Source organism: Pteronotus mesoamericanus, unplaced genomic scaffold (assembly GCF_021234165.1).
Source record: "Pteronotus mesoamericanus isolate MK-2021 breed Mesoamerican mustached bat unplaced genomic scaffold, CSHL_Meso_final contig_27, whole genome shotgun sequence".
Lineage (NCBI taxonomy): Eukaryota > Metazoa > Chordata > Mammalia > Chiroptera > Mormoopidae > Pteronotus > Pteronotus mesoamericanus.
The window spans coordinates 7715766-7731138 of NW_026555115.1; the positions used below are offsets into that span (position 1 = coordinate 7715766).

The 15373-nt window shown below is 37.5% G+C and overlaps 1 protein-coding gene across 1 annotated transcript in view; it reads left to right on the forward strand.

The window, feature by feature from the left end:
• Positions 1-527: 527 nt before the first annotated feature.
• The window catches only part of PTPN4 (protein tyrosine phosphatase non-receptor type 4), a 258211-nt gene continuing 243365 nt past the window's right edge, over positions 528-15373 (forward strand). The window contains exon 1 of the mRNA XM_054575007.1: positions 528-616. Within this exon, the coding sequence (XP_054430982.1) occupies positions 592-616 (25 nt within the window). The 5' untranslated portion in view covers positions 528-591. The remainder of the gene's footprint in view (positions 617-15373) is intronic.

Here is a 15373-nt window from a genome sequence, read left to right on the forward strand (position 1 = left end):
AGGGTCAGCGGTTGGGGGTCAGACCCCCCTCCCGGAGTCTCCCTCCCCCTGACACCTTTGTTGGGGGTGTGTGGATTATCTCATCCCCGCAGGGAGGTGGGAGTGTGCGCCGGCCGCCCTCCTGGTCGTCTCCCGGCAGCTCCGGCCCGCCGCAGCCCCGCAATATGAGGTGGTGCTCGCAGCTCCCGGCCGTGGCGCGGCCGCTACGGCGGCCGCTGCTGAAAGGGCGCTGAGGTAGCCCCCGGGAGCGGCGCGGCAGACGCGCTTCTGCCCGGTGAGCCGGGGCCTCCAGGCTTTTCTTCTCCAGCCGAGAGGACGCGGCTGTGTTACGGAGGTAAGAGGCTCTCGGCCCTGCACGTTGTACGCGAGGCTGTTGTTACCTGGGGCGTGTGTGGCTCAGAGGAGGCGAACCAGGTAGGGCAAGTACACGTTTGATTTAAAAGGAGGGGAAAAAATGATGCTCCTTCCCCGCCTTCCTGCCCCCGCCCCCATCCCTGTTTCTGGGACCTCTGCTCTCGGAGCTCTTGGGGGTAAGAGCTGGAATCTGTGCTGGATGAGCCACAGAAAGGATGGAATAGGTGCGGAGATGGAATGTTCCACGGTACCGAAACTCTAGGTGAGGATTTGAGAATCTTCTGAGTTTTCCATTGCTGATAGGATTTTTTTTAATGGGATCATATGAGCGCTCTCTGCAAGCTTCACAGGCAGACAGTCCCTACCATTGAAGTTTTAAGCCTCTTATGATTCTACTGGTATTTTATTTAAGAATCTGTAGGTAGGACAAGAAGAAGTTGAGATGTAGCTAAATAGATATACCGATGCATTTCCCAAGGTTTCCTTAAAATGGAATAGTTTACAGTTGCAGAGATGTATGATTACATGTTTCGGAGAAACTTAGAATGGGAGACTGGCTGGCGTTGCATTACATGGTGACACCATCACGTACCAGGATGATCTGTAGGATTCTGAAGCCCTTGTTCTAGAAGAACCTGCATATATATGCAGTATACTATCAGCTTGTCGAATCAGGAAATTGGAGTTACAAGGTTTATGTGATCAGATCTTGGGCCCACTTGGAACAATACAAGTTTAAACTATGTTTATGCGGGGGGGCGGGGGGAACCCCCCTGAAAGCCATTGCATCCTATTTCCTTGTTAAAGATGATTTAAGTTGAAAGGAAGACCGTAGAACAGTAAAAGCTAGGGATTTTTTTATCTTGATTTTTGATCTTAAGATGCCTGAGAAGAAATCATTTTTCATTTTCTTAAGCGGGAAGGAGATGACTTTAAATGATCATTCAGAGCCCAAAGTGTGCTTAATGGAATAGGGCCGATAATATCAGTTAAATGTTGAATTTGATAAATATAAATTCAACCTATAGATTTTTTTAAAAAGATTTTTTGTAATCGAAAGTTTGTGTTTTGTACAGAATTTCTTTACTAACTCAGTCATTTTGTGGACCCCACCCTTTTTTTGTTCGGAATAAGTATTGCTACCATTACTATAAAAACTATTTTTATGTCTCTCTCTCTTTTTTTTAATGGCACACATATCTTTGTTACTATTTTGCAGTGGAATGTGCACATGGTTCCATAATATGATCTTGAGTGGTTTATAAGAAGAGAAACATGGTCTTTTTTGCACGTGGGAATATTTATTTATCTCATTTGTTTTAAACATTTGGCAAGAGATTTTGAAAACACCAAGAGCAATCATAATTTTTGTAGTTTTTAATTAATGTTAATTGAGTAGTTTAAAGTTAGAAAATCACAGCACAGGTTCCTCAAAAGCAGTAATGGATGGGGATGTGACTGACTTATTGCCTGTTTTCTAATCTAGTGATTTTCAACCAATGTGCCACAAGAATTTTTAAAACACGCAATACCTGACTATTTAGTCAGACACTGACCTCTTTTCCCTTAGATTGTCAAAGAAAAAAATGACAATAGCCAACACAACAAAAGGTGTTGGTTTGAATGAATCAAAATTATACCGATTTTTCTTGTCAGATTGGCAAGAAATATATTTTTTGGTGTGCCGCAGAATGTTAGTAGTTGGTTTACATGTGCCATAAGATGGAAAAGGTTGAAAATCACTGTTATAACCTACTTAGCTTCTAAGTTGTGTGTGTTAAATTGTTTCAGACCTGTGGTTTTCTTATGTTCTAATTGAGTATCATTAAAAATGTCTCTAGTAACGTGTAACTTTAAATTTGTAGCACCTAATTTCTAATTTAGACTAGGCATAAACCCAGCATTGATTGAACACACTTACTAAAAATACTTTCTGGGTCAGATGTACTCTGAATGCAGCCTCAGGAAAATTCATTTGAACTACAGTGACCAAGTACCCTTCATTATTATTGAAGGACTTTAAAAAACTACAGACTCTCACAAATTAGACTTTATAAGTTCAGACATAGAAACCTAACTTTTTTTATGTATAAAATACTTTATGTGGGATAATAATAACAACCTAAAAAAAGTTTTTTAACATGTGAGCCCCTATGGATTATTATTAAACTCTGCGATTTGTATGTTCAAAATAGTTTTGTCTACTAAACATAATTTGAGTTGTGAAGGACAGTACAATGTGCAGCATTATCTGTTTAGGATTTATGACATTCTAAATTCTGTAATAGGAATCAGTGGTCATATTTTTGAATAAATTATCTTTAAGAAACAAAATAAATACTACAAGGTAATTTCAAGGAGACACTGTTACTGATTGTTACTGAGAATACTTTTTGTTTTTTTCAATTTGAGAGTTAATATGGTCAGTTTTAAATAACAAGGAAGCTTTAAAATACATGTAGAATCTTGTTTGGTGGAAGTTTCAATGTGAATGTTTAAAAGTTCTGCTTTAATTCTTTTTTTAAATGGGTAGTACAGCTCATCCGTAGTTTTTGTGCCTTTTTTCTTTTTTATCCTCAGCCAAGGATATGCTTTTATTGATTTTAGAAAAATGAAGAGAGAGTGAGAGAAACATCTATCTGTTGCCTCCTCTACATGCCTTGACAGGGAATTGAACCAGCAGCCTAGGTATGTGTCCTGACCAGGGATCAAACCCACACACAGCCTTTTGGTGTACGGGAGGACACTCCAACCACCTGAGCCACCAGACCAGGGCTCTGCTTTAATTCTTTATGTTAGTTATTAGGAAAGTAAAATTGGTAACCTCACTGGAAACAGCTAGTTATGTGACTAAATATGAATTGTTTGTTCCTAATTAAATTTAGTATTGGCAGAAATTCACTACTTACAAACTGAGTTGAATGTTGTTTTTCTGGGTAATAAATAACATGCATGTTAATGAAGTTTTTTTTATATGCTGTAGTTTAGATTTGTTAAATTTATCGGTTTGCTGGATTAAGCTGTGAAGCCTTGAAGATTCGTTTAGCATTCTGGGAATCCTTTTATTGTTTCCCAGGAATGTATTATAGGGGGAAGTCGTTATTTCTTCATTTAATATTCAATTAGTAGTGCAGATGGTGAGAAGTAATATAATGTAGAAAAAATGTGGAGTCTTCTTTATTGCTGTAGAAGTACAGTATTTAGGAATAGTGTAATATATTTTCCTTTGCTTGATCAGTCAGTATAGTTATATTTAAAATAGGATGGAAAATGGGAAATTTATTCCATTCTCTTCTACTTCATTAGAGGTATTTTCCCCCACATTCATTCTTCATTTCAATATTTCTAAGTAGAAACATTGAAAGAGAGTTGGAAATATTTGAAGAAATTGGCAGGAAAAGATTGAAAATTAAGTACTGTGAGTTATCTTGAGGGGAAGGAAGATAATACTTTGGATGATTTACTGTATTGAGGAATAGGAAGAAAAAAGGACCCAGAGGGAAGCGTTTATTGCCTTTTATGTGCCAGAGAGTGTAAAAGGGCTTTTCATGTTATCCCATATTAATAATCATCAAGTGTACTTTGTGAGGTAGGTATTATTAATCCCCTGCTTCCCTGCCTCCCCAGTTGGGGCAAGGAGAAATTAACTTGTCTAGATCTCACTGCTGGTAAGTAGAATTCATACTAGGTCTGTCTGACTCTGAAGCTTATTCTTTAGATCATGCTGTCCAGTTAAATTTTCTGCAATGATGGAAACACAGTAAGTCCTCACTTAAAGTCACAGCTTCTATGACTTTAAGGAAAATGAGGTATAGCGAAACCAGTTTTACCACAGGTGAACTGATACAAAAAAAAGAGTTAAGTTCTAAGGCATCTTATTAATGAAACAACATTGAACCAAACAACGTTACTCTTTTTCTGCACTGTCAGATGTGGTAGCTATTAACCATGTGTGTCATGGAACACTGAAAAATGTGACTTGTGCCTGGGGAACTGAATTTAAAGTTAATTTTAACCAGTTTAAATAACCAGACGTCATAGCTAAAATATTGGACAGAGCAGCTTTAGATCTTGCTACCTAGGAAATCTGTTTTAGTATTGAATCTTCTGCTAGCTTATTTTTGACATTAGGCATGTTGTTTAGTTCTTGACCTTCAATTTAATTCATTGTGAAAATAAAGAGGTGGTCAGTAAAAGATTATCGTCAGCATCCCTTCTTTCTCTAAACTATAGTTCTCTTTAAAATGTACAGTGGCATTTAATATTCACAAGCATGATATCTGAAAGGCTCTCTTCACCAATATACTCATCCTTTATATAAAGGTTTTTATTTGTTTAGTCAGTTTCTTTTTTTGATCAGCATATGTGTAAAGCACACATAAAGGATAATGTTAGCCGCCCTGGCTGGGTGGCTAACTTGGTTGGAGCATTGTCGCATACACCAAAAGGTTGCTGGTTCAATTTTCAGGTCAGGGCACATGCCTAAGTTGTGGATTCATTCAGTGGTTGGGGCATGTACAGGAGGCAACCAATTGATGTTTCTCTTTCTCTCTCTAAAATAAAAAGTATCCTCGGGTGAGCATTAAAATAAAAAACAGGTATTGGATTATTACCCCCCCCCCCACCCCCCAGTTGTTTGGTGAAACGTTGTGTAACTAAAGGCAGTACCTTGGAACAAAATTTGGATCTTTAAAGACCATATTTCATCATGCCACCTTCCCATTTAAGAATATGCTGCAGTTCCCTGCTACTCATCAAATTAATCCTGAACTTCACTGTTTGACCTTGAAGGCTTTCCGCCAACTTCATCTCACCCTGTTCTCATTCTTGTTAAAAAGAAAACATTCTTATTTTTTCCTTTGCCCTTGTTTCCTCAGTTTAAACATTCCTGTCTCCCATCCATGTGCCTTCTCTTTAAGTATTCCTCAAAATTCACCTTTTTCTGGAAGAATGCTGCATATAATCCAGTCATAATTAGCGGGTTTTGAATCCTGGTAGTAAGTACCCTGGGGTTAATTTGTGATTGTTTAGGTAGGTATAGTTAGTTGAGTACATCCTTCTTCAGTTTTATGTTACCTACTCTGTCTTTAATGAAAATGAAAAAAACCCCAAAACTAACAATGAGTATCGTTTCTTTTGTATTGCCTCATGAATTAGTCCATTGTTCACCAATTCTGCTTTAAAAAGTTGCTAATTTAAAAAAATAATAAATACTGTAATAACATTGATCCTTAATCACCACGCAAATAGATATTTTTGTTTCCTTTGAGGCAGTTGTCCTTTTTTTTTAAGTTATATAGTAAAGATGCAATTTGAATTTTAAGTATATTTCCAATATACTTATTGGAAATATTGTATAGTAGAGGCAGTATAATGTAGGGAACAACAGATACTTCAGAGTTAGATAGATCTGGGTTGGAATCTGGTCTCAAAAACCTGAGTAAATTATAGAACCTCTGAGCCTATTCCTTGTTTTTGAAAGTAAGATAATACTTGGCTTTGAATTGTGAGGATTAGGGTAATATATAGCATCCAGCACTATTCTTTACATAGAAGAGATCAATAAATGGTAGCTGTTATTTTCCTCATTTTTCTTTTTTAAAACTTTATTTTTTTATTTTTTATATTTTATTTATTTTTAGAGAGGTGGAATTTAGGGAGAGAAACATTGATGTGCCAAAAATATATTCATCGGTTACCTCTTACATGTCCCCAACTGGGGACCTTGCCAGCAACTCAGGCATGTGCCCTGACTGGGAATCGTACCAGTAAATCTTTTGGTTCACAGGCCAGGGCTCAATCTACTGAGCCACACCAGCTGGGGTTATTGATTTTTTTTTTTTTTTTAAGAGAGAGAGGGGAAGGGAGAGAAACAACGATTTGTTGTTCCCTTTATATATGCCTTCATTGTTTGCTTCTTTTACGTGCCCTGACTGGGGATCGAACCCGCATCCTTGGCATACTGGGACGATGCTGTAACCAACTGAGCTACCCAACCAGGGACATTTTCCTCACTTTTTCATTCTCATTGTCATGAGTATTAGACAGTTGCTTAGACATTCATTTGATTTATTGATCAGATGATTGATTTAATCATTTACCTTTTCTTAGCCATTTTAGTTGCATCTATAGTTTCCATTATTATACTCTGCATTGGCTATGTTTGTGTTTGTTTTCTCAGTCTAAAACCCTAGGACTGGGAAAAGGGTCCAGTGGTATGAATATTTCTATGCCAGATCTTTCTCTCAAAAAACAATGGTTCTTATTTTGGAAAACTACTAATTTGGTTCTAAAATTGTACTTCATTGTTTTAATTAATGTATTTTGAAAAATTTGGTTTATTGGTGAATCATGTAGTGAATATTCATACATATGTAAACCAAACAAACATATGTATATTATAGGGGTCAGTGCTAAGAAACATGATTTTTGCCCTTGAGCTCAAATTCTAGGGTGGTTAACATATGTCAACACACAGTTAAAATTCAGAGTGACAAGTGTAATAAGATCAGGGGGAAATGAGCAGTAGCATTTGAGCAGTATCTTGGAGCATGAGTTGGTATTGATCTGGGTAGAGAGAACAACATGTACAAAAAGTCAGATGTATACAAGGGTGCATGATGTGCTTGGAGAAATGCAGGTTGTTTGTATATGTCTGGTGTCTGTCTATGAGATGGGTGCAGGTGTCTGATTTTGTGTCTGGATCTGTGTGCCTGTATATGTATGTTGACTCTGGTAGGAGAGGAAACCCTGTGAGGGTCCCTGTTTGGGTGATGAGTGAGATCATATTAAGACCTTTAGAACAGAGTTTCCCAACTGGTAGGCCATGAATGGTTCGCCATTGTGCTGGAGACCAAGAAATACCTGTTAGTCTGTGGGACGGGGGCATTTTGGGGCTCCCAGGACAGTTTCTCTTGATATTGATATCTCTTTGGCTTGTCCCAGCGTGCTAAAACTTTATCTTTGGTGCCAAGTTGGCAAAAGGATTGGGAAAAGCACTGTTTTACAGCCTCTAACTATTGGAAGTTTATGGTACCCACTCATCCCTGCTATTCTCACTGTGTAATTAAAAATAAAACCAATACCAAATCCTAAAATAAACATAAAGGAAGGCAAGACAAAGTCCCTCTTTTCCCTCCACTTCCCCCCAGTAATTACTACTTCAGTCTTGTGTGTGTAAAATATCTTATTGGCATTCTTGCATTGCTAGTGCCCTGCACACGTATTTAGTCTGCCTCTTGGAAAATCAACATTTACATTGGGGAGGAATTATAGGTATTTAAATAAAGAAATGATGAAATTAGATGTAAATTTTGAAAGGTATCTCTGGATTTTTAGATAATGATGCAAGGATGTAAGGACGGTGTAATGGTGAAGTAAAAAATGGAGCAGAAAGACCAGTTAGGATGCTGTTGCAGCAGTCTAGGTGAGAGATGGTAAGAACTGGAAATGGAGAAATCTGGAAATAAAGATGTGGATGGGAGACTAAAACTGTAAACTGATTAGATAGTTTTACTAGAACAGAGAGTCCATTTGGATGTAGGGGAAAGAGGAAAACAGTTGACAATTATGTTAAGATTTTTTCTTTTCGGCAGCTGGGAAAGGAAGGCCAAATAATTTTTATTGAATACACTTAGTAAGCCAGGCATTTCTCTAGGCACCAATGTCGTCGTAAGTTCTTACTGAATTTTTAAAATTAATTTATTTGGAAATAATTTCGAACCCACAGAACATTTGCAAGAACAGCATAAAGAGCTCCCATATTCCCTTCAACCAATTAATTTTTCCTTGGACTATTAATTGCAACTTTAAAAAAATTTAGTAAGACTTTAGTTTTTTAAAGCACTTTTTGGTTCACAGCAAAATCGAGGAAAAGGTATTGAGATTTCCTATAAACCCCATCCCCACACATGAACTTCAACCAAATTTTCCCATTGTATTACATATGAGTGTGTGTACATGGGATAAACCTGGAACATCTTGTGCTTGGCTCACTCTAGTGAGCTCAGTGAGGCCTTCCTTTTCAGACAGGGCCTTAATGTCGTCTTCAACACTTTCTTTCTGCTCTATCTTTTTGGATTCTCCAATTTCAGTGAAACTACCTGATTATCTCATTTCTGGTCTCTCATTTATATCACTGTTTCCAGCCACTTCAGAGGAATGCAGTACTTCTAATCTCTTTAAACTTTTTCTGAACCATTTGAGAGTAAGATACTCATCCACTCTTAAATAATCTAGTGTGTATTTATCAAAACATAGACAGCCTCTTATGTAACCACCAAATCAGGAAGTCAACATTGATGTAACACTACCATGAGATTTCCCAGATGCCATTCAAAATTCTCCAGCTGTCCCAACAGTATCTCTCCTGTTTGGTCCAGGATTCAATTCAGGATTACACATTGCATCTAACTGTCATGTCTCTTTAGTCTCTTTCAGTTTGAGAAAATAGTTCCTCAATATTTCTCTATCTTTTATGACCTTGACTTTTTAAGTTCTGTTAGATGTCCCTTAACTTCAGTCCATCCAGTGGTTGCATACTGGATATTCGTTGACAGGAATATCATAGAAATGATGTGCTTTCTTAGAGTATTACTAGGAGACATACAGTGATATTTGACCTTGAACACCTTGGTAAGTTCACATCTATCATAAAGTCGTCATTTTTCCTTTTGTAATTGCTAACTCTTGTGCGAAGATCACTAAGGCTATGCTAATATTCTGTTCCTCATCAAATAAACTTCTGTCCACCAGCCTTTGGGTTCACTGATAACTTCTGCCTGAATCAATCACGACTATAAAGGTTGCCATCTGCATTTATTAATTGATTTTTTAAGTATATTTTATTGATTATGCTATTACGGTTGTCCCATTTTTCTTCTCCCCTTTACTCCCCTCTGCCCTGCACACCCCCCCCACCGGCACTTCCCCCTCCCTTAATTCATGTCCATGGGTCATACATGTAAGTCCCTTGACTTCTTCATTCCCTATACTATTCTTAACCTCCCTCTATTTTTTACCTACCATTTATGCTTCTTATTCCCTGTATTTTATCCCCTATCCTCCTTGCTCCCCCTTCCCCTCTGATAACCCTCCATTTCTGTGATTCTAGTTGTTCTTGTTCTAGTTGTTTGCTTAGTTTGTTTCTCTTTAGGTTCAATTGTTGATAGTTGTGAGTTTATTATCACTTTACTGTTCATAGTTTTACCCTTCTTTTTCTTAAATGAGTCCCTTTAGCATTTCATATAATAAGGGGCCTTGGTGATGATGAACTCCTGTAACTTTACTTTATCTGGGAAGCACTTTATCTGCCCTTTCATTCTAAATGACAGCTTTGCTCGATAGAATAATCTTGAACGTAGGTCCTTGCCTTTCATGACTTTGAATACTTCTTTCCAGGACCTTCTGGCCTGTAAGGTTTCTTTTGATGAGATCAGGCACGTTTGGGGTGGTATGGCCATAAATTGTAAGGTTTCTTTGGAGAAATCCACAGATAGTCTTATGGGAACTCCTTTGTAGGTAACGGTTTCCTTTTCTCCTGCTGCTTTTAAGATTCTCTCCTTATCTTTAATCTTGGGTGTTGTAATTATGGTGTGCGCTTCCTTGGGTCCAACTTCTTTGCGACTCTCTGAGCTTCCTGGACTTTCTAAAAGTCGATTTCCTTTGCCAGATTGGGGAAGTTCTCCTTCATTATTTGTTCAAATAAGTTTTCAATTTCTTTCTCTTCCTCTTCTTCTTCTGGCACCCCTATGATTCAGATATTGGAATGTTTAAAGTGGTCCCAGAGGTTCCTAAGCCTCTCCTCATCTTTTTGAATTCTTGTTTCTTCATTCTGTTCTGGTTGAATGTTTATCTCTTCCTTCTGCTACAGATTGTTGATGTGAGTCCCGGTTTCCTTTCCTTCATTGTTGGTTCCCTGTATGTTTTTCTTTATTTCACTTTGCTTAGCCTTCACTTCTTCCTCTATTTTGTGACTATACTCAACCATTTCTGTGAGCATCCTGATTACCAGTGTTTTGAACTGTGCGTCTGATATGTTGGCTATCTCCTCATCACTTAGTTCTATTTTTGGAACTTTGATATGTTCTTTCATTTGGGCCATATTTTTTTGTTTTGGCCCACCTGTTATGTTGTAAGAGGCAGAGCCTTAGGTATTTGCCAGGGTGGGGCAACCCAGGTTGCTGTGTTGTGGCACTGTATGTGGGGGAGGGGTCAGAAAGGGAACAGTGCCACTTACTTGGCTCTCCGCCGGCTTTCAGTCACTTCCCACACTACCCACAAGCAAATTGGGGCCTTCTGGTGCTGATTCCTAGGTGGGTGGGTTTGTGTATTATCTAGGACCCTGTAGGTCTCTGTACAAATTCTCCTGTGAGGCTGGGAGTTTCTCTCACTGCTGCAACCCCCACAGAATTTTACAGCCAGGGGTTTTGAGGCTTTCTTTTCCATGCTGGATCCCTGGGTTGTGCGGGCATCTTGCTCCCCTGTTGTTCCTCCCAGTTTATCCACATGTAAATGTCAGACCTCCAGCAGCTGCCTTACCCATCCGGTCCTCCAGCCTCTGCCTTGCCATTTGCCCTCTCCAGTTGGCTGCTCATCTCCACCACCCTACCTGTCTTGATGAGTGTTTCTTCCTTAACTCCTTGCTAGTCGGACTTCTATACTCTTCCATTTTCTGCCAGTTCTGATTATTATTTGTTTAAATTTTTTGTTGTCTTTCTTTTGGTCGTGCAAGGAGGCAAACTGTACATACCTATCCCTCCATCTTGGCTGGAACTTTTAGTTGATGCTCTACTGAAAATAGATGTTTCCCTTTCCCCCTGTACATTCATTCATTTATTTACATCAGTATATACTCATGGATTTCTGTTCCTGTTCAGTGGATTTTATTAGTTTTATTTTATTTTTGATGCTTGTTTTGTCCTAGATTTGCCTCGTGGGAGCCCTTTAGAATGGCTCCTGTGTCTTTCTGAGATGTCCCCATCCTTTGAGAACTTCCTAACTTTCTGGCACAATAAGATGTACTTATTTTATACTTTTCCTGTCCTAGCTCTGGAATCATGCATTTTTCCAAGGAATCATCATTTCTTTTAGTGGAGTTGGTACTTAGAAATGAAGATTTGAATGTCTAATGTGCTCATTTCTTCTGAGGTATCATTAGTTCTAGGTCAGAGAGAGCTAGGAAATAGATGTATATAGGTACACATCTGAATCTCTTCCTGTATCTTTTTACATGTATTTAAAAATTTCATACTGGTACACCCTGTTCCAGTCCAACACATCAGGCTTCTTTCTTGTCTCGCTCTTTCTGTATTTATAACCCCATTCTCCAGCAGTGAGAGATTGGCAGAGATTGGCCCAAACCCCTTTGTTGTGCCAGTCTCCCAACCCTATGTTAGTTGTCACCTGTCTGCCACCTCTGAGGCCTATGTTACAGGGTCCTCAGGGATGCTTTCAAGTTTGTTGCTAGTAGGGAAATGGAACTTCTTGTATAATCTGAACAAAAATTTGTTAGAAATATGTTACATTCAGTTTTAAAGGAGAACAAAGCTGAAATTAAGAAAGGTGTGTGTTTTTGGGTATGTTGCCATGTAAGTGGTAGGGCAAATACTTTGAATTCAGATACGTGTGATGCTGAAGCATCTTTTCTTTTTTTCTCCTATACTGCATAGCCTCTGACTCCCTGAGAATAGTTTGGAGTTCAAAATGGCAGGGTTTAGGGCTCTGTATATATGGTAGGTGAAGCAATGGGTGGGACTAGTACTACTTAGGAAGTTTGTGTCAAATTAGAAAAAGAGTTGCTGACTGAGCCCCCAACCCCTGTTATTTTTTAAAGGTTACAGCATTTCAGAAGTGAAGAAGCAAGTAAAGAAGATAGAATGGTGGTGAGAGGGGAGAGTCTAGTTGTGTGGTAGAAGGTGGTGAAGGAAGGACTTACAGGTAGGTGTTAATGCTGCTGAAAGAGATAATGAAAGTGTTTTGGATTTGACTCTTGGAAAGTTATAAATGACCTAAAAGCTAGTTGGTTTTCAGGTGTGTTCAGACAGTCTACCTGAATGAGAATCAATTGAGATACTGATTAAAATGATCACTTCCCCAGGTTTTATTGCACATCTTATAAAGTCTCAAAAAGGTGGGTGTGGAGTTGGGACGCGGTTGCATAAAAGATTCGCTTAAATGCTGTTATGGTTATTCTGAAGTATACTGAAGTTTGAGATTCATTGTTTCAGTAGAACAGTTACAGTAGGGGTGTGTGATAAGAAACTAAATTGAGGAAATAACATACAATGAATATAGACCAGGAAACTCTTAAGAAATTTGGTTATAAGGGAAGAAGGATGATCTTTTCGGTCATGGAGAATAGGGGGACAGAATCAAGAAAAATACTTTTTTTTCTAAAGGATACATACTCCTTAGCATTTTTTTTTTTTTTTTTTTGAATTAAGAAAAAGAAACTACTCTAGGGGCTATTTGAAAGACGGATAAGTAAAACTAGGTAGCAGTACCTACCTATTATCAAAGAAATGCCCTGAATGAACAGACTTTAGTAAATATCTGAGCTATCTCCCTTACCCATTTCAAATAATTGCCATCTTATGGTGAGTCTTTGGAGTAATTCAGGAGTAATTGTTAATCTTATTTTATTAATAGTTAAATTTATATCTTGCTTTTTTGCTTAATAATTGTTAACAGCTTTTCTCATTTTTATAAAAACTTGGATTTTTAAAAATTGACTATCAGGGTGATATTGGTTAATAAAATTATATAGTTTTCAGGTGTACAAATCTATAATACATGATCTGTACATTGTATTCTTTGTTCACCACTCCAAGTCAAGTCTCCATTTTGAATTTTAGGTGTAGTGTTGTACATAAACAAGTCACTGGCAATACAATTTAAAAATATATGCAGGACTGGAGATGACTTTGAATGGAAAGCATTTAGATAATCCAGAGTCAATTTAATGTATTCTTTAAGCAACAGCTAAGTGCCAGACACTGTGCTTGGCAGTGGAGTTAGAGAATGAATGAGATGGGATCTTTATCCTCAAGGAGATTATTATTATTTCTTTGGAGAAACTTAAAGTCTATCATACAGCTAGAAATGTATACAGATAACTCATACATATTTAATAAGTGTAGTGGAATATATTATCAGAACACTCAGGTTTCTCAAGTATTTTAAAAATCATTTAAATTTTATTTCCTTTTTAAACTTTGTTTCCTACTTTGTTCAAATTTTAAAATAATGTACAAAGGTATATATCAGGAAGTCTCAGTACTACTCTCTCTATCCCTCTCTTCTCTCTATAGGTAACCAATTTTATTTTTTGTATATTTTACTAGTTTTTATGCACTTAGAAACAAAATACAAATATAGATTACTATTTTCCTCCTCCACCTTTTATGTGGAAAGCAGCATACTATATTAATGTTTTATATAATAATTTTTTCATTTAAAATATACCTTGGAGATCTTTTGACTTCAATATACAGAGAGCTCTCCCTTTTTTCTTTTTTCTTTTTTTTTTAAATATAATGACATGTTCTATTGTGCGGATATACTATTAGCCTAAATCTAATTAAAACTCTACCTCAGTTTTTTAGGTCCTTTTGCTTGTGTGACACTTTCACTTCTTTATGAGCTAGTGCTTTCATAAGGCATTTTGCATTAATGACCTACCTTATATTGTTCAGTCCTTTAATGCCTCTTTGGATAAGCCTTTCAGACTTTGTGGTCAAGCAAAATACTTCCCTATTTCAATAGCTTAGGTGAAATATGGAAGAAAAAGAGAAAGGGATCAAACTGATAATTGTTAAACTCTACTGGGTGTTCTAAAGTACATCTCATTTAATACTTCCATCAGCCCTGTGGAGTTGGTAGTGTTCTTTCCATTTTAGATATGAAGAAGTTGAGGCTCAAAGAGCTGAGTTGTCCAGACTTTCTCTGCTAGAGAATGGCAGATTTAGGTTTTGAAAGTAGGTTAATTTGAGTCCAGAATATGTATCTTTGCTGCTGCTGTCCTATTTTCTGTCTCCTATTTTTGAATTCCTGAACTCCAATCTTACAGCTGGACCTCTCTGCTATCTGCTATAAGCCTTTCATCAGGAAATATAAAAATTGACATGTTCTGCTATTGTGTTTTTTCTGATTAATGGGATGCTACCTGCTTACCTGACCTCTACAATAAGGCCCTGCTTGCCTGGATCACTGCCTATTTGCATGTTACTGTAAGCTCTGGTAATGTAAGCACTTTCACTTGCTTTGTCTGGATTGCGTCTCATCATTACTATAGAGTTTCCTTTTTGCCCCCAATTTTCCCTGTGGTAGCCTTGTTGCCACTTCAGCTTCATTTTGGCAATATGAAGCTTGTGCAAAACTTCTGAAATTTTGGGGGATGATTTTAAGCAAAGATCATCATATCTCATCTGGACTTGTACCATAGTCTCCTAACGTATATTCTGCCAGTGGTGTTGCTCTTTTTAATGTTCCTCTACTGTTTTGCTAGAGTGATCTGACTTGCCCATCTGATCACATTACACCCCTGCTCAGAGTTTTTTATTGCTTCTCCATCTGCATGTTAAGATAAAAACCTAAACTCATGTTCAGCTTCTGTATACCTCTTCAGGGTATTCCCTGGAATGCACAGTGTTTGCACATAATATGTGCTAATTAATATTGACTCTACTTCAAGTGAATAAAATGAATGAATTTTCCAAGAAGATTAAAATTATTTGGGAAATACCAGATTTTAAACTAACATTGAATTTTTTTTTTGTCTTTTTCATTTTTGGCTATTTCTTACCTCATGGCAGTAAAATATTTTTACAGACTCCAAAGAGTCCCATATTGTTTTATTTACATTGGAATTTAAAAAATCTCTATACTTGGTTTAATTTTCATTTCAAACTTATTGTGCCTTTTCCAGCCCAATACATACTGCTATGAGTTGTAGTGGCTTATTAACAGAAGCTAGTAGAGAAATGGGTAATCTTCACTGGGAAGGGGTTTGTGATTTGGA